Source organism: Lactuca saligna, chromosome 7 (assembly GCF_052625555.1).
Source record: "Lactuca saligna cultivar CGN05327 chromosome 7, ASM5262555v1, whole genome shotgun sequence".
Lineage (NCBI taxonomy): Eukaryota > Viridiplantae > Streptophyta > Magnoliopsida > Asterales > Asteraceae > Lactuca > Lactuca saligna.
In genome coordinates this window covers 15,097,501-15,116,027 of record NC_136423.1, presented here as the reverse complement: position 1 = coordinate 15,116,027, position 18,527 = coordinate 15,097,501, and the positions used below count along the sequence as shown (strand labels likewise).

At 36.4% G+C, this 18,527-nt stretch overlaps 2 protein-coding genes across 3 annotated transcripts; both read left to right on the top strand.

Annotated features, from left to right (window-relative positions):
- Nucleotides 1–11,393: 11,393 nt before the first annotated feature.
- LOC145006095 (Pentatricopeptide repeat (PPR) superfamily protein) lies at nt 11,394–13,677 on the top strand. 2 transcript variants are annotated; one of them, XM_078965193.1, is made up of 2 exons: nt 11,394–11,648; nt 11,790–13,677. In XM_078965193.1, exons 1-2 carry the CDS (start codon nt 11,597–11,599, stop codon nt 13,580–13,582), a joined length of 1,845 nt encoding a protein of 614 aa, XP_078821319.1. In that variant the 5' UTR covers nt 11,394–11,596; the 3' UTR covers nt 13,583–13,677. The 2 variants fall into 2 exon arrangements, with proteins under 2 accessions (XP_078821319.1, XP_078821318.1); XM_078965192.1 differs by having other exon boundaries at nt 11,394–13,677.
- Nucleotides 13,678–14,073: 396 nt separating this feature from the next.
- On the top strand, nt 14,074–15,499 carry ATPC1 (ATPase, F1 complex, gamma subunit protein). Its single transcript, XM_078965194.1, has one exon. It carries the CDS (start codon nt 14,228–14,230, stop codon nt 15,350–15,352), a length of 1,125 nt encoding a protein of 374 aa, XP_078821320.1. The 5' UTR covers nt 14,074–14,227; the 3' UTR covers nt 15,353–15,499.
- Nucleotides 15,500–18,527: the final 3,028 nt, after the last annotated feature.

Here is an 18,527-nt window from a genome sequence, read left to right as displayed (position 1 = left end):
TATAATTAATAAAGAATAAAAATAAGCGTCAAAATTAAAGTATGGGATAAGCCCGATATCTTTATATAAAGTTGTAGTGGTCGAAAAAAAGATTCCAGGGATATAGAGAATGCCAAAATCCGAGTTATAACGAAGAAGTTATGGCTCGCCGAAGTTTTACGGCAAAACCGGCACGACACCGGGAGACGTAAATAGTGAATTTATGATAAAGGGATTTTTAGCCTTAGTGATCTAAACCAAATTTGTAGTATATGTTAAACCGAGAACATCCATAAAAAGGGCGCCCAAATCTGACTTCATTTGAGGAAGTTATGATTTTTCTAAGATTCGGCTTAGCAGTGCACGACCCGAAACTTGAATTTTAGTTCGAGCGGTTTTTGGCTTACGCAACCTAAATGAGAGTTGAAGATCTCATTAATAGGAAAAAAACAGTAAAAAGACAGACGAAAGTGGGTTAGATCTGATCCCACATCGGCTGGGAAGGAGAACTAAGCATTCTTTATAAGGGGTGTGGATACCTTCCCTATCACAACGCGTTTTAAAGCCGTGAGGGCAGCAGATCCCTTATTGATCTGATCATCTCGTTTAGATGTTGCTTGTTTGAGATACTTTACTCTGCTCTTACGAGTTAATGTGTTTTTCTTCTTATTCTCCTTATCCAGTTTCTCCATCACATGTTCCATTTTTTTTTTATCTAAGATGCCACTTTTTATGTAACTCTGGTGACATCATGTTCTTATTCTCCTTTGGAATGTCATCTTTGAAGGAACAACTTCCTCCTTCAAGGTTGTCATAAACTTTGTCTCACTCTTAGTGAGAGCTTTGTCGCGTTGCATAGTTGATAGGATTCAGGAACCAATCATATTTCTCTTCAATCGTACAATGTGAATTATTGAACCCTTAGTGATACGCATGGTATTATCTCTCTCAAATGATCATAGTCATACGTTATCTAGGAAATCCATTCCCAATACAATGTGATAGTCATCCATATGCACCACTATCAAGTCTATGGTACCTTCCCATTCTGCTATTTTAAGAGGTACTCCATATGCAACACCAATGATAGGTTCGGATAAAGAGTTGATGACTTTCAACTGGCATGGATTTTTGGTGTATTTGATGCCTAACTTCCTAGCTTCATCTTCAGCAAGGAAATTATGAGATGCACCTGTATCTACCAATGCCTTGGTGTATCCTCCATTTACCCTGGTCTCCACGAACATTAACCTTCCTCTTTTAGTCTTATTTTCTTCTATAGCAAATAGTGCCTCAGCATCCCATTCATCCTCTACGTCCTTTTTGGAAGTTACTACATTGTTTTCCACATACTTTTTCTTTGACCGACAATCCTTGGACATATGGCCCCACTTTCCATAATTGTTACAGTTGCCTTCGAACCTCCTCCCCTAAGCAATCTTATTGTTGGTCTTTTGATATCTCTATGGTTGTGAGGTTCCTTGATGACTCTTCCCTTTGTCAGCATTTTTGTATCCTTCTTTAGAAGGTGGCTTGAAATTCCTTCGACTTTTGCTTGTATAGAGTGCTTCCTCTTCACACTTTAGCATGATGCCTCCCATTTTCTTAGCCGGTCAACAAATTCTTAAACTCTACAAGTGATGGTTGAACGGGCAATCCTTGTACAGAATTAACGAAGCTTCTATATTCTGGCCTTAGTCCATGGATGATGACCCTCTTCATTCGAGCTTCTACAATGACAAATTGCAGATCTAGTTCAGTAATCTCCTGGCATATTGACTTGACCTTGTGGAAATATTGAGCAATCGTCATGTCGCGTTGTGAGATTGATAATAGCTCGTTCTCAAAAAGTTGTAGTCTCGTATCATTCATCTTTGAGAAAAGCATCACAAACGTGTCCAAGCTTCTTTCGGTGTGTTCTCGTCCCGAATATGCTCCAACATCTCTTCTTCGATTGTGGTCTTCAAGAAAAACATTACTTTGCCTGCTTTGATTTTCCATTTGCGCAAAGCACAGTTAACATCTTACTCTGGTGGCGTAGTTTCGCTTCCGTCAACAACCTCCCATAGATCTTGTCCTTGTAAGTAGGACTTCATACATGTTTCCCACATTTTGTAGATGTTGTTGTTTAGTTTCTTGATTCCTCTAACAACTTGGAGATCACCCATCATGTTGGCAGTACCTTGGTAATACCAAACAAGCTACTTTCGACACCAAACTTGCAGAGTCACAGACTACTCATGATACAAAGAGAATCACTCGTTCTCACTATCAAGAAACCTCGCTCTGATACCAAATTGTTGAACACGACTCTTTATATGGGAAACAACAAGGATTTTATTAAGACACTTAAGAAGAACTTACATTTTGAGAGACTACTACACACTTTGCTTTCTTTGAGACGTTTCTTGGATACTTGGATGTTGGGATTAGTTTGGAGCAAATAAGCTCCACACCTATTTATAGGTGTTTCCACCTCCATATAGGAAGGTTCTACATCTACATACATTCATGACTATTCTAGAACTTTCTATCGTATTCTATATCTATTAAAAACTTTTATATATTTCTAAAATGTTCTATAATGTTCTGGAGAGGTCTAGGACGTTCCAATGTCTTCTAGAATGATCCATAACCTTCCAGGGTCTTCCATGTCGGTCTAGAGTATTCTAGAGTCTTCTGACGTCTTCTAGACTCCTTCATAGTATTCCATAATGTTTTAGAATCTTCCAGATCATTCTAAAACATGCTAACTTCTCCTAGACAATAACATTGATTCTATTAGGCTAGTGATGACCTTCAACAGTGTCGCCGCCGCAGAGTCATCGTAATTATTAGACATTTTTCGAATTTGTGAGACCACGGTGAAAAAGTTTGAAGCCTACGTCATGCCGACGTTTGCTTTTATATCCGTTTTAGATTTTCACCTAAACGGTAACTTTTCAAAAAAATATTCATTTACCAAAAATAGGTGTAACATCCTGTTTCGAATTGTCCGTGGTCAGGGATCGTGGGCCACAAGTTGGGAATGAGGAGATCTCGGATTGCGGCAAGTTGCTAGAAGCGTAGGTCATCTTGTCACCTTTCCATAGATATGCGAATCTTTGGAATCATAGTTGCATCAAGGGAGCTAAGGAAGTTTGGAGTTTTAGCAATAAGAGCCCCTAAGTTGAGAAATGTTGCAGCGGAGTACGCTGGGCGTACATATGTGTACGCTTAGCGTACATGTGCGCGTGATCCTTAAGCAAGAGCCACCCAGTACGCTGGGCGTACTAGGCGCATAGTGGGAACCCTAATATTTTGAGTGACCCTATATAAAGAATGAGATAGCCTCATTCCTGGCCACCCACCCTAGAGAATAAACCTTCCAAAACCTTTAATCCTCGTCTATGAGGGTTATGAGTGCATGAGGGCCCTTGAGGATGACTTTGTGAAGTCTTTGAAGTGAAGAAGGAGCATAAAAGGGAAAAGAGTTACAGTTCAAACTTTGGATCTGAGCTTTCATGGGGATGGAGCATCAAATGAAGGTATAAAGTTCAGAGCTTTCATACTCCTTTTGATTTATGCTTAGTATGGTCCATTTTAGGGTTATTGGTCCCAAAGCTTGAAGCTTTGTGAGTTGTTAAATTCCAGAGCCCATTATTCATCCTTTTGAGTGTTTTTGATGGAGTAGTTTCATAAAAATGAGATCTTGAAGGTTAAGATCAAGTCATGCATGAGTGGAGAGCTTAATGAGTAAAAAGAAGGAGTATTTTGTGTGTTGTGTTCACATCAGCCATGAAAAGGCTAAAAGTCTCTGACTTTATGGAATAAGGACTGTTAGGGAGCCTAGATCTAAGAGATGGGCTAAGGTCTTAACGGGTTAAGACCAAGGGAAACAAATCTAGCAAACTGAGAGTACGCCCCACGTAATTCGAGTACTCCCCATGTACCGGGTTGAGGTCCCCGATCAGATTCATGCACGCTGGAGTACGCTAAGCATACCAAAGGGGTACGCCCCGCGTAACCCCCTGTGGGCTTTTGGGCTAGACTTTGTTGTGTGCCTTAGATGTTGGACCTGAACCTTTGGGTTGTGTAATTGAGACTATGAGTAGAGAATATTATAATTAAGCCTTGGACCCTTGTGTTGGGTTTGTCTTATAGATTGAAGTTTAGGCCTCGGGGAAGCCCATTTATTATTGGGCCTTGGTGGGCCAAATAGGCTTAGGGCATTAATGGGCTGGTAGGTGGCCTATCTTTAGACCCTATAAGTGAGAGGTTGGACTTAGCTCCTAATTGAGATTATTGTGGGTTTGGCATAGAGTTAGAGGCCGGTGCGTAGCAGGAGTGTTTATAGGAGTTGTTCTTCATCCGAGGAGAGTCTTCTCACTATACTTTACGTAGAGTGGTAATTAGAGTTATGTGACAGAGTATTTTGTATGTTATTTATATGATGTGATACACTTCATTATTTCTATGTGATTTATGTTATGTATGTTTCAGAGTTTATAGAGTTAGAACCGGAAGGTTCACAGAGTTAGGACCAGAGGGTCCACAGAGTTATAGCCTCGAGTGTCTAATATGTGCTATATGTGGTATTTTGGGGAACTCACTAATTTCAAAAAGAACCATATTAAGGATCCTAACACATGCATGGACCCATATAACTCATAAAGATTGCATTTTATGGACAAGGGACCTCAAAGGTGCTAAGATCTAACATCCATGGCTTCTGGAGTACACCATAATCTCAAATATGGCTTAAATGACCCAAAAATGCACAAATAACACCCTAAATTGGATCTAGAATAAGAAACCATCAAGTTGAGAGATTTATACCTCAAATATCTTGCAAAGATGATTATGGATCTACAAGCTCAATCCACTCCCAAGTAACCCCCAAGTGTTCTTCTTCCTTAACTTCACCAAAAACACCACCAAAACTCTCTTCCAAGATCAAATCTTATAAATGAAATTTAGGGTTTTGATCTTAGGGTATAGAGAGATGGAGGTTGATCATAAGGAGGTCTAAGGGTGTCATAAGTTGTTTAAATAGGGCACCAACCCTAAAAATTAGGGTTTTCCCCTCCATTGCATACGCCCTGCGTACTCCCATATACGCCCAACGTATGTGGGTACATCCACAATCCAACCAACGAGCCAGTACGCTCATTGTACTCATAGAGTACACCCCCGCGTACTGAGCTAGGGACTAAAATAAGAGAAATTTTATATTAAGGGTTAAAAAAGAAACATACCACCAGAATCGAATGTTACAACGGTGCATCATGTACGATGTTGGCCCATCATATGCAAGGATGGCATAACATCTTTCATGCTTGGCTCAACATCTCCCAAGGGTGATGCAAATTCTCCATGTTGGCTCAATAACCTCACTTGGCTTAACATCTTCACTTGGCTCAACATGTTGGCCCATGTTGCCCCATGTTGGTCCAAGTTGCTCTAAACCCCCTTTTAGATTATCCGTTCCTTTGGCACTTGATTCGTTCCTTTGTCAGATGATTCATTCCCTTCTCAGATGATTTGTTCCTTTGTCATAAGCTCCATGAACCTTAAGTGCTCCATTGAGTTCTAAGTGCTCTAAATGCTCCATGAGAATGCTCCAAATGCTCAAGTCATATTTAACATATATATTTATTTATTAGTTAGCGTTTCAGCTGTCAGCCAACCACCACAAATTCCTCACCCATTACCTCGTCCAACTCCACCTCTATGTCTACCTCCGCCAATAGCCATAATAACCACCGCCACCACCACTTTTATCATCGCCTATGTTACCACCTCTATCGTCGCCTCTTCATCTGTTACTAATGTTGTTGTTGGTGGTGGTGATAGTGTTGGTAGAGGTGGTGGTGGTGAAGGGAGTGACGATGATAAACACAAAGGTGGAGGCAGTGATAGTGACGGAGGCGATGATAGAGGATGTGGCGGTGATAGTGGAGATAGTTGAGGAGGTGTTTGGGGGGGGGGGGTCCTTTTTTGTTATATTTAGTTATTTTCTTTTTGTACACTATATATCATTCAACTTGTTAAAACTATTTAAATATTACCATTTTACCTAAAATAGTAGGTCGCAAGGGTAATATGTGAACAAGTCCGATGGTATATGTAACGTCCCAAAAATTACAAGAGATTTTTCATTTTTTTAAATAGATTAAACCATTAAACACCTTTATATCAGCGATTATTGAGTATCATTCGTTTGTTAAAGCTATAAATTATCAGAGTTAAATTACAAAACTACGAAAATGAATATCTTTGTTGTGTGTGTACAGTCCCGTCAAGCTCTTCTCGCGAACAACCTGCAAACATTTAATCCACAACTGTAAGCATAAAACGTAGTGAGTTCCCTAGTATACCATATATTTCACCATATATACAATGCATCCATGTAAATTCTAGTCTCCAACGCCAAACAACCAAATCTCCTATCCATATACATATATCATACATACGGGCCCAAACCAAGAGTATAACAGGTCCAACCCAACCTAAATAACTGGACCAACCCAAACCTGCAAGTGCTAGGGGAAAAATCTTGGTCTTCCATACAAGACATAAAGTCATATGTAGTAAGAGATCAGATAGATAGTCGAATAAATGATCCACCCGAAAGCAAACAATCAAACAAGAACATTGCAATAAGGCTTTATACCATGAGTTCTTAGGCTATCTAACTTAACTACTTACAACCCTTAATGAGCAAACAATAATATCATCACCTTATCTAATCATGACACCTAACAATATCATACAATCAACATGCAAGACCTTACCAATCTAACATACCATGACACTAAGTGTCTCATACTACACATACATAACAAGGAATTACCCTAGATAACTATCATACTCGTACTCTAATAGTACATTTATCATATCATACAATGGATATACAATGTTGTACGTGGAATAGTGAGAAGACTCACCTAAACCGAAGAACCGGGGAACACACATTAACACTCTCACTCCTTGCACCGATTAATCAATCAGACCAACTATTCACCATATAAAGATAATTATTCAATCAATAACCTAAATCCTTCAGGTTTGACCCTAGGTCAAACTTGGTCAAAAGGCAACGATCAAAGGTCAACAAAGTCAATAGTCAACGGTAAAAAAAGTCAACAATCACCATGATATGGAGACCTTTTGGCCATGTTGTGGGCATGTCCAGACAAAATAGTCAACATGCAGGACATCACCACGTCGTGGGCCCTCCTTGGCTATGCCGTGGTCATGTCTGGACAAAACAATCGTGAGGATGGACTCCACCATGTAGTGGTCATTCCTTGGGCACGTCGTGGTCAATGTCAGAATGTCATTTCCTTCATTAGGTGCTTAATCCCTTCAAATTAAAGCCCAAAATTTCAGATTTAATCCTTTTCAATGACTTATCGGATAAAGTTCAACTTTATCCATTAGGACTTCATCCCAATGCAAGATCTACAACCCTAACTCCAAAATAACATAAATCCTTCACAAAACATGCATGGTTCCAAGGAAAAGATTAAGATACCAACTTTCCAAATCCAACAAGATAGTGAGGTGATATAATAAGCTCAAAAGGTGTTGGAGCTCACTCAAGTCCAAAACACAAGCTCAAAATGACCAAAAATGACAACTATAAGCAAACTACGGGATCTAACAAGCTAAAGGTCAACATGGAAGATTTTTACTCACAAAGGTCCAGAAGTGAAGTCACTTTCCTGGATTTATAACTGAGCTCTTCACTAAAACACTTTGCAAGCAACTTGATCTTCAAGCTCAACACCAAGACATGAGAAATGAGCCTTTAAATGACCAAGAACACCTAAATAACACTCAAAGGAGGGGTAGTGTTTCGAGATACGAGGGTGGAGGCTAAAGAGAATGACCTAACCATAAAGTTAAGGTCCTTAAATATGGGAGAAACCCGAAAAATCATAGGCTTGGGCTACAACAACCACCACGTCATGCCCACCCTTTTGCCACATCACGATGCTCACCAGAATTACACTATTCATTAACCATGTTATGTCGTGGTCATCCATGCACCACGTCGTGACATAGGGTTTTTATCCAAATGCCCTATCTTAGATCTCTTTAAGTCTTTAGCTGATACTTTTGGAAAACGGGTGTTATAGTATATGGTGTACAAAAAGGAACTAAATATAAACAAAAAAAAAGTTCATTACCCTTCTAAATCATTTTCCATTAATTTAATGGCACTGGTCTATTAAATATGTTATATCGACTTTTATAGTTAAATTACATCAAAATAGAATCAACAATTTTTCAAATGGTCTCCATTGCCTTATCATTTTGTAACAAATATGTAACATAAACGTTTTGAAATCGTGTTTTATAATGAATAAAATTGTGAAATACTATGTGAAATTAAGTGTTGAGTTCTAACAAGATGGTTTTTACTAGAAATGAAGTAAAACTATGTTTAGAATCACTCAGAAAATATTGGAAGTCTTATGAGATTCCAATTAAAAGCCAAATAGTGAAATTTAGCGAAAATATAAATTTTGAAATAAATAAAGTTTTATTATTGAAAGTTGTAAATCATCTCGTTAGAAACTTGTAGGCGAAAACCTCGTCGAAATCCGAGTTATAACAAAGAAGTTATGACCAACCGTAGATCCGCGATAAAACTGACACGATGTCGAATGACGTAAAAAGTGAGTTTTTTGATAAACTATTTTTTAGCCTTAGTGATCTAAATGAAAGTCGTAGTATTCGTTAAACCGAGAAATTCGATAAAAAGAACGCCAAAATCTGACTTCGTATGTGGAAGTTATGATTTTTCGAAGTTTCAACTTAGCAGTAGACAACTAAAAACTTGAATTTTAGATCGAGCGATATTTGACCGATACATCCTAAACGAGAATCTAAGGTTTCGTCATTTGTAGTACAACGGTAAAAAGTCTGACAAAAACGGATGTCAGATGAAGAAGTTATGAATTTTTAACGGATTTTCCTGTCCCAGTCTGTTAAAAATAATAATATTAAAAATAAAGTCAAAATTAGCTGACGAAGTCTAAACGCAAGTTGTAGAGCGTAATTTTAGCTACGCGTGCATATAAAGAATGTCAAAAAAGGGAGCTCGTATGCAAAAGTTATGATTTTAGAAGTTCGAGGCTCAATTTCCGAGAAATTTCGCATGAATAGTGCCAGCCTCACGAGATCTTGCCTCGTGTCCGACACGCATCGCAGTTCGGTTCGCCTAGAGCATCGGTCCAATACGCATCCGACATGTGCCTCGCAGCCGAGTCCGCTTCGTGTCCTCTTCTGATTCGCCGAGGCCGAGGTCCAGTAAGAACTAGACACGTCTCGCATCGGTGGCCAATCCGACGCGAGCCACGTCTCGCCTACCAGCCTCGCACCCGGTGCCACGTCCAAGCCTCGTAGCAGCCTCGTGGCCTTCGCTTCTCCTGCCAAATGTCCGAAGCTCGCATGAGCCACGCTTCTCCCTCCTGACCGAGCCTCGCAGCTGCGACATGGACTCTTCTCAGCCCTCGGATCCGAGCCCCTCGCCCTATAAATAGAAGTCTGCAAGATCTCCCGGGTAATTTTAGAAAATTGCCATTTTGGCCCATTTTTCCATATTTTCTTCATTTTGACTTTCCCCGAAGCCCCGGTATCAATTTTAGCACCCGAAACACGCCCCGAGACCCCCGAGAAGCCCGAAAATTTTATCTTTTCAGTTTTGAAACCCTACCTTCGCAGAGCCCGATTTTCAATTAAGCTCCCAGTTTTCAACATAGAAAGTCATATTTAAAGCCGAAGTGCTGTCCAAATTACTATTTTAACCCCCAGTTAATTTAAGGTGAGTTCAATATATAGGAACAATTGTATGTTATGTGTTATATGTGCTATGTGCTTTTCAGTGTTATTATTCAAGGTTATTTTCCCGTGTTATTTTATTCGATATGTTTATAGCAAATGTAATATCTTTGACCATGTGATCTTTGAATCAAATCTTGAGTTGATATTGAAAGCCTGACATCTGATACGCATATGCTATTGTTGTTCTTGTTCCCTTTTGCTTCTGTCATATTGGTATATATAAGGCATAAGATTATATTGTATCTATTTATTGAATTCACTAAGCGTTATCGTTTATCCCTATCAATGTTTAACAATTGCAGGTGATGAGTATCCAATATAGTTTTATACTGCTGAAAGATTTAGAATAGTTATTACTATTTCTCTGCATTTTAATGTTCATGTATGTATATGAATAGTAGATTTCTGGGTAGACATGAAATGTAATAAAACTTATTCGGTTTGTATCCAATCTTTTGTAACCACTTTATCAATATAAAATATTGTTTTATAAATATGCATGTAGCATGTTTTGAGGAAGTAACTTAAGATTTTTTTTTGAAATAGTATGAAAGTTTGGATCTTTCAAAATATCATAACTATGATTATTATTAATTACCTGATAATAAATTTACATAAAATTTATAAAGGCTACAAGATCTTTTATTGAGTTTTTTCAAACTAAACTTTAAGTTTACTTTTTTCCTTGTAAAAAACCTTGTATTTTTTAATTTTTTCCAAAAAAAAAACTCTTAATTTTTATTTTATCTTTATGAAAAGAAAAACTCACTCGGTTTTTTTTTTCGAAAGAAAAACCTTCAACTTTTATATTTTTCGAAAAATCCCTATATGACAAGACTGGCCAAATAAAAATTGAAAAAAATAAAAGGTCTTTTCGAGTGGCGGAAGCATACTGTTTAGTAGGGGTGTCTCTTGTACTTGAAGCCGATGCACCTAATAGAAAAAAAAATTACACTACATGCCGAAAATTGAGTAGTGACCCGGAACTCTCATGCTCCACTAAGATCCGCCACTGTTCTTTTCAAGAAGAACATAAAATTGAGGTTTAATCAGATATAAATGTGTGTTTGGTTTGGAGCTTTTGAAAACTTTTAGCTTTTAATTTTTACCAAAAAAAAAAAACTTATAAAAGAAATTTCCTTCAATCATAGTAGCTTTTAACTTTTATTTTTAACAAAATGTTCCTTATCCAAAAGCTTTCAAGTAGTGTTTAAGATTTTTTGTTTTTATTTGATTTTACACCTTTAGAAGTTAATTATTTTTGTCTAAAATTTCTATTCAAATAAAACCTACAATTTCTATTTTTCCTGCTTTCAAATTTCTATCTACTTACCAAAAACAAACACTCACGCATAGATAGGAATAGGAGGTTAATTTAATATTTTCTTATATTTTAACCCTAATTAACTTTTTTTTATGCGTTTACGTATGAGAACCGTTGATTCAAGTTCACGGGCCAATAAACGCCAATCAAGTTCATGGGCCAATAAACGAAAAGCTTACTATTGATATTCAAAATCAGTTAGAAATAGAATCGACAATCGTTGATTTTCTTTAAACAAAAAACTTACTATTGATTTTCTTTTTTATTGCGAAGGATTCAAAAAGTCTGGTGAGAAGTTACACCTTCGCTTCGACAAGGGGTTTTGCCCCTAAAACCCTATTGCTATGTCTTCGAAGCTTTCATCATCTCTTTCTTTCATCAATTCCCAAACTTGATGCTTTTACAACGCACCTTCTTCCCCATTAATCCGCACCTGATTTGGGCTTTCTCGGTTCTATGTTTCTGAAGTTCCTACGAAGTAATATTTCTGCACGAAGCGTTCACTTTGGTAAGCATTTCAACCTCCCAAACCCCGAAGATATTGCTTTTAATTCAATTTGTGTGAATTTAAGGCAAAGAAAATGGAAATTCCTAGACCAAATATTGTCTTCAGATCTCACAAACTCATTAGTAAATCGTGTGGTTTCAGAATTTCGAATGTCACCAGAGCTAGTTTTAGGGTTTTACAAACGGGTTGGACTGCAAACGAACTTTTCTCCATCACTGGAATCTGTTTGTATCTTGATACATGTTATGATTAGGTCCAGAAGATACGACGATGCGTTAGTTTTTATGAATAACTTGCTGCAAACAATGGGTTATTCTCATTTAGATGTTCTGGAAGGCTTATGGGACAGTTATAATCCCGAGATTTCATGCCCTCATGTGTTTGATACATTAATTAGGGCTTGTACTTCGTTTGGTGACATGAATTCTGCACATGAAGTGATTATAAACTTGAGAATGGAAAAGGGCTTTCATGTTTCAGTTCATGCTTGGAACAACTTCCTGAATCATCTTATAACGTCCAATGAGCTAAATTCTTTTTGGAAAAAGTATACCGAAATGATTTCATGTGGTTATACAGAGAACATTTATACATATAATTTGGTTGTATATGCCCTTTGTAAAGAAATGCGATTATATGAAGCCATTAGTATGTTCTACCGAATGTTAAAAGTAGGAATACATCCAAATGTGGTTACTTTTAATATGATTATCAATGGTGCGTGTAAAATAAGTGATATTGAATTGGGTTTAAAGTTGTATAGGAAGATGGGAATCATGTCAATGGAGTACATTAGCCCTAATTCCATTACTTTTAATTGTCTCATTAACGGGTATAGCAAGTTAGGAAATATGAAATCCGCAGAAAGCCTTAAGGATGAAATGACGAAAATGGGCATCAAACCGAATTTAATTACATATGCAACTTTAGTCAACGGGTATTTGAGAAAAGGGTGTAAGAAAGACGCGTTTAGGTTATGCTCTCATATGGTAGATAAAGGCATAGCTCCAAATAACGTTGTTTACAATTCAATCATTCATTGGCTTTTCTTTGAAGGTGACACCACAACAGCTTCTGCTTTCTTATCATACATGATAAAAACCAACATCTTATTCGATAAATTCACTAATTCTATATTAGTTACTGGATTATCAAGAAACGGGTACTTAAATGAAGCTCTGGATTACCATAAATGGCTTGTGGGAAAGAATCTTGTTGATAAAGATCTTTTCTTGGAAAACACCCTTGTTCATTATCTTCTTAGAAGTGGGAATGAATCAACATTGAAGGTAAAACAAGTTCTTGATGATATGATTGCTCGTGGACTTTCTTTAGATAGTGTAACTTATGGTTCTATGATTGATGGATTTAGCAAACAAGGGAGCATATCAAATGCAATTAGGGTTTATGATGATATGATAAAAGAGGGCAAGAAACCAAATTTAGTGATCTATAATTCAATTGTGGATGGTTTATGCAAGAATCTTTCGGTGGATTTAGCCAAGATTATGGTGGATGAGTTAAAGAAACTCGGGTTATTTGATGTTGTGACTTTAAATAGTTTGTTAAATGGTTTTTGTGCGAATTGGAATATTAATGAGGTGTTGAATTTGTTTTTTCAAATGCAAGAAGGGAATTTAGTGAATGAAGTGACATATAATATACTTGTGAACTTTTTTTGCAAAATTGGATCAATTCAAGAAGGGAGGGAAATTATGGAGATGATGGTGGCTAATGAGGTTGCTCCAAATTCTATAACTTATACAATTCTTGTTACAAATGCTTTTAAAAAGAGTAAAGTAGGTTGCTATTCTAGGGAGAAAGTGATTGAATTGCATGATGATTTAATGGTCAAAGGGGTAAAACCGGATGGTCAAACATATGATAAGATTGTTGGTCCGTTGATTGGTGAGGAAAGTTTTGAGATTTCATAGGTGGTGATGATGGATGTATTAATGTAATGTGTATATATGATTAAAATGTACAAAATGGTAATTTTAGTTTGTTTTTTGTTGAAGTTTTTTCTTTATTGTGTATGGAATTATGATTCATTTTTCACTCTTATTTGAGTTACCTATTTGGGATTTTTTTTTTTTTTTTTTCTAAGATATAAATGCAAGAAGTAACAACTTACTTTTGTTTATATGTTTGTTATGACATTCTACTTTTGAATGTGCATATGTAGTGTTGTACCTTGTGCATTGTAAGCTGTACATTATGTAGTGTAGGTTGGACCTTACCATTGTCGGAAGAATATTGGATTTCAAAAAAAGTATATTCTATCAAGTTGTCAACTTGCATTAGAGACTTGTACTTTGCACTTAGTTGGTTGAAAACAAAAGTATGGTGGCAAAAGTAGAAATAATGAAACTTACTGGGGTTTATTTAAAACCCCTGATCCATATACATGATCTTGATCATCTCCCTCCACTCAAAAGCCTCATCCACATTCTAAAATTCCCACACATACACAATCCACCATACAAGCAAAAGATAAGATTTTTATCAAGAAACAAAAACTCGTTACGCATCCCCAACCTCCATTGTTGAATTCTGGAAGAAAACCCTAATCGGACATCATGTCTTGCTCGAATCTAACAATGTGGGTATCTTCAAAACCCTCATCACTCGATTCATCTGCCCTCTCCTTCAGATCGTTCATCAGCCCAGTTCAAATCCCAAATTCCAATCCATCAATTTCGAATTCCAGACCTTCTTCTTCCTCGATCAATTGCAGTCTGAAGGAGCTTCGTGGTCGTATAGAATCAGTGAAGAACACCCAGAAAATCACTGAAGCAATGAAGCTTGTTGCAGCTGCGAAAGTGAGAAGAGCTCAAGAAGCTGTCGTGAATGCGAGACCATTTTCAGAAACTTTAGTTGAAGTTCTTTACAGCATCAACGAACAGCTCCAAGTAGAAGACGTTGATGTCCCACTTACCAGTGTCCGACCGGTGAAGAAGGTGGCGCTTGTGGTGGTCACCGGAGACCGTGGTCTCTGCGGTGGTTTCAACAACATGATCCTTAAAAAAGCAGAAGCAAGAATTCGTGAACTCAAAACTCTTGGACTTGAATACGTAGTCATCAGTGTTGGCAAAAAAGGTAACTCTTATTTTTCCCGGCGACCATACATTCCGGTGGATAAGTTTCTTGACGGAAGCAACCTCCCCACTGCAAAAGAAGCTCAGGCGATTGCAGATGATGTTTTCTCACTTTTTGTAAGTGAAGAAGTCGATAAAGTCGAACTGTTGTACACAAAATTCGTCTCTTTGGTCAAATCCGACCCTGTGATTCATACATTACTTCCATTATCGCCCAAAGGTGAGATCTGTGACATCAATGGAGTCTGTGTTGACGCAGCTGAAGACGAGTTTTTCCGGTTGACCACAAAAGAAGGAAAGTTGACCGTTGAACGAGACGTTGTGAGGGCTGAAACCATTGATTTCTCACCGATCTTGCAATTCGAACAGGACCCAGTTCAGATTCTCGATGCTTTGCTACCATTGTATCTAAACAGTCAGATCTTGAGGGCTTTACAGGAGTCTTTAGCGAGTGAGCTTGCTGCTAGAATGACTGCTATGGGGAACGCGACTGATAATGCTGTGGAGTTGAAGAAGAACTTGTCGCAGGTTTACAATCGGCGACGTCAGGCCAAGATCACCGGAGAGATTTTGGAGATTGTTGCTGGTGCTGATGCGTTGGTTTGATTGGGTTTTGGAATCGGTATACTTCTTGATCTTATAATGTTTATCTGTTTTTTTCGGAATTAATTGCGATATGTAATGATGATACTCCCACTAAGCAAATGAAATTTGTGTATTTGAATATATATATGTATATGAAGAAGTTTATCATCTCCTGTATCGAGGTTGTGCTTTAATAAGTTTTTCATCTAATAAATTCTTTAGAATATTGATAAAACTTCATCCTTGCCAATAAATAAATCATTTCGGAGCTTTTCAGTGAGATATAATCACAGACTTTGTTAAATATTATGCATGTTTAAAGTTTATACTTTATACAATGATATATGTATTTGTTATGCTATCACATATCAGTGTCTATCTTATATATATAATATATCATATCATGCATAAATATATCATGTCATGCATAACAAAGTGACTAAAGTGTTCATGAAATTCATGAACGTGGTGGAAAATTAGTGTCACAAGGTTTCTGCGCATTCGACCATACAAAAACACGATTAGTGTCACATGGTTTCTGTGACCCTTATATATGTTTGTTAATGTTCTCCCAAACTTTGCAATGGCTACACAACATCGAGGATGCCTCTACACGTGATACATGAACATGGGGGAGGAGTATCAACAATTGGAACTATATACACAATATCGTACATGTAATGTAATCCACATATACACTTAAGGATAACTAGATTAATGTATGTTTAAACATACCTATTTATACGTTGGTCTTTGGCATTCAATGCTACCTATTTATACGTTGGTCTTTGGCATTCAATGCCCTCCAAAAGTAATTCCCCACAACCCACAAGCACATCATAACATAAGTAACGACCTCACATCTTTGCTCTCATCATGTTAACCCATACAAATGTACTTATATGGAATGATCAAATGTGCATAAACTAAAATGACATGCAGTTTAACACGTGATAATATAAAACTATAAGGGTATCTCCAACCCTATACTAAAAAACTACTTTTACACTATAAATTATAATGCTCCAACCCTACATTATACCTAACAGTATATAAGTGTTGAATTTTAACTTTTACACTATAAATTATAATGCTCCAATCCCACATTATACCTAACAGTATATAAGTGTTGAATTTTAGTGTAACACTATATATAGTGTTAGATTTTAATGTAACATTAATGTTGTATAAAGAACAATATACCTAAAATCTTATTTTTATTGTTAAAATATAGTGTAATGGATTGGAGGACTTTAGTGTCTACCTTATCTTTTACACTCTAATTATAGATATAGTGTAAAAAAAATAGTGTTAAAGGTTGAAGATGGTCTAAATAATTACACCACATATATAACAACATGTATATTATACAAACTAGATAAGACGTCACCTCATGACCCAAGATCGGTTTAGGATAGGATCGATTATAGGAGACCCATTCCCGTATATTTCCAAGCATGGTTCAATGGATCAAATCAAATAACCCGTTGTTGGCATCATTTAGACCAAATTCAATATCAGTAGTAACATCATCAAATATTAGTAAATCGTTCGTCGACAATCAAGCAGCACAAGTTTTTAATACCCTCACCATAATGAACAAATCAAAACAATCAAGGACAATATAACTAGTAGTGAATTAGACAATGGCGTAACTAGAGTTTTGTTTTAGGGTATACCAAATAATTTATAGAATATGAACGAGTAGCAAAATACTTCAAATGATAACAAGTAACAACCTAATTTATATAAAACATACAATAAAAATATAAAATCAACACAAACATAAATGATTAAATTCGCAAGAACTAAATCAACTAAACATCGTCTAAGATAAAAATAAAACAATTAATTGATTAATTAAAATAATAGAAATAAAATAATACTATACGAACAAATGAATAATGATGTGATTTACTCAAAAACTTTGCAGCGATACTTCTTTAATTAATAAGACCCACTCTTGGACTAACCTGGCTACGCCATTGGAATTTGAAAAGCATATGTGCTCAAGTTTTATAAAATTTAGCGAGCATTAATGAATTTAAAAATCAATATTGGACTATTGGTTAGTGTGGTGAATATGGAACAATAAAATTTAGCGAGCATTAATGAATTTAAAAATCAATATTGGACTATTGGTTAGTGTGGTGAATCTGGAACAATAATTTCCATTTTTGAGATCATAATATTCTAAGATTTACTAACCGTTAAAACTTCCAAGAAGCTAATGAATCATTTTTTTAGTTGCAGGTTTATGTTGCAGTGCACAACAAGAGATGTGTCGCAATTGGTGGAAGTATTCATTCGCTTAAAATATTATTTACATGGAACGCATACAACACCTTGTAACACTTGATTTGAGACGCATTACCGGTTCAGTTTTTTTTGGCTCATTCACAGTTACACAATTCACATTAATAACCTTTTTTAAAATGGGGTTTGTCTTGTATGCAACAGTGCTCAATAAGTCAATATGGTTGTGAAATGGTGCTTAAGCCTTTTTCCTTGGATCATGGCCCAACTCTGTATGTTTTATCTGGGACTTATTTTGGGCTAGCCCAATTAATGGCAAAGGGATATGATCTATCTATTCCTATTTCCTTTACAAAAAATCATTATTTCACATATATTAAATGAGACGTTAAAATTACTACATGAATTACTGACAACCACAATCAACACATGCTTTACCGAAAATCCCAGAACCACCACCAGTCAGCTCGCACCAAGAAGAAAAGAAAAGAAAAAGAATAGAGGTTGCATTGCTTATGTTTTGTGTGTGGTTGTAATTGATCAAAGAAATAAAATAAATATGGGAGAACTTTATTTCAGATATAAGAAGAACGACAATTATATTGATAAGAGATAGAGTATATAAAAGGTAATGATTAATGATTTCAAAATTTAAATCTTGATTCGATGATATAAAAATCCTTGAAATTCCTCGGTTGCATTCCATATCCAATTAGAATACAAAGCACACTGACTTTCTACCTTTTAGTCGTAAATTAAAAAAAAAATTATGCATTAAATTGGATACAGTTGGGGCACAAAAAATGGATCATATTATATACACATCATCCAATATGTTATCACAGATCATTTTAGCCTTGCTTTTAAGGTCATAGTTATCATCATTTGATTAACTTTTATATTTTACTTCATTATAACATAATTATTATTGGCATTATTA

Coding starts and splice junctions, on each gene's coding strand:
- LOC145006095 (XM_078965192.1), top strand. CDS start 11,597: ATGTTTCTGAAGTTCCTACGAAGTAATATTTCTGCACGAAGCGTTCAC.
- ATPC1 (XM_078965194.1), top strand. CDS start 14,228: ATGTCTTGCTCGAATCTAACAATGTGGGTATCTTCAAAACCCTCATCA.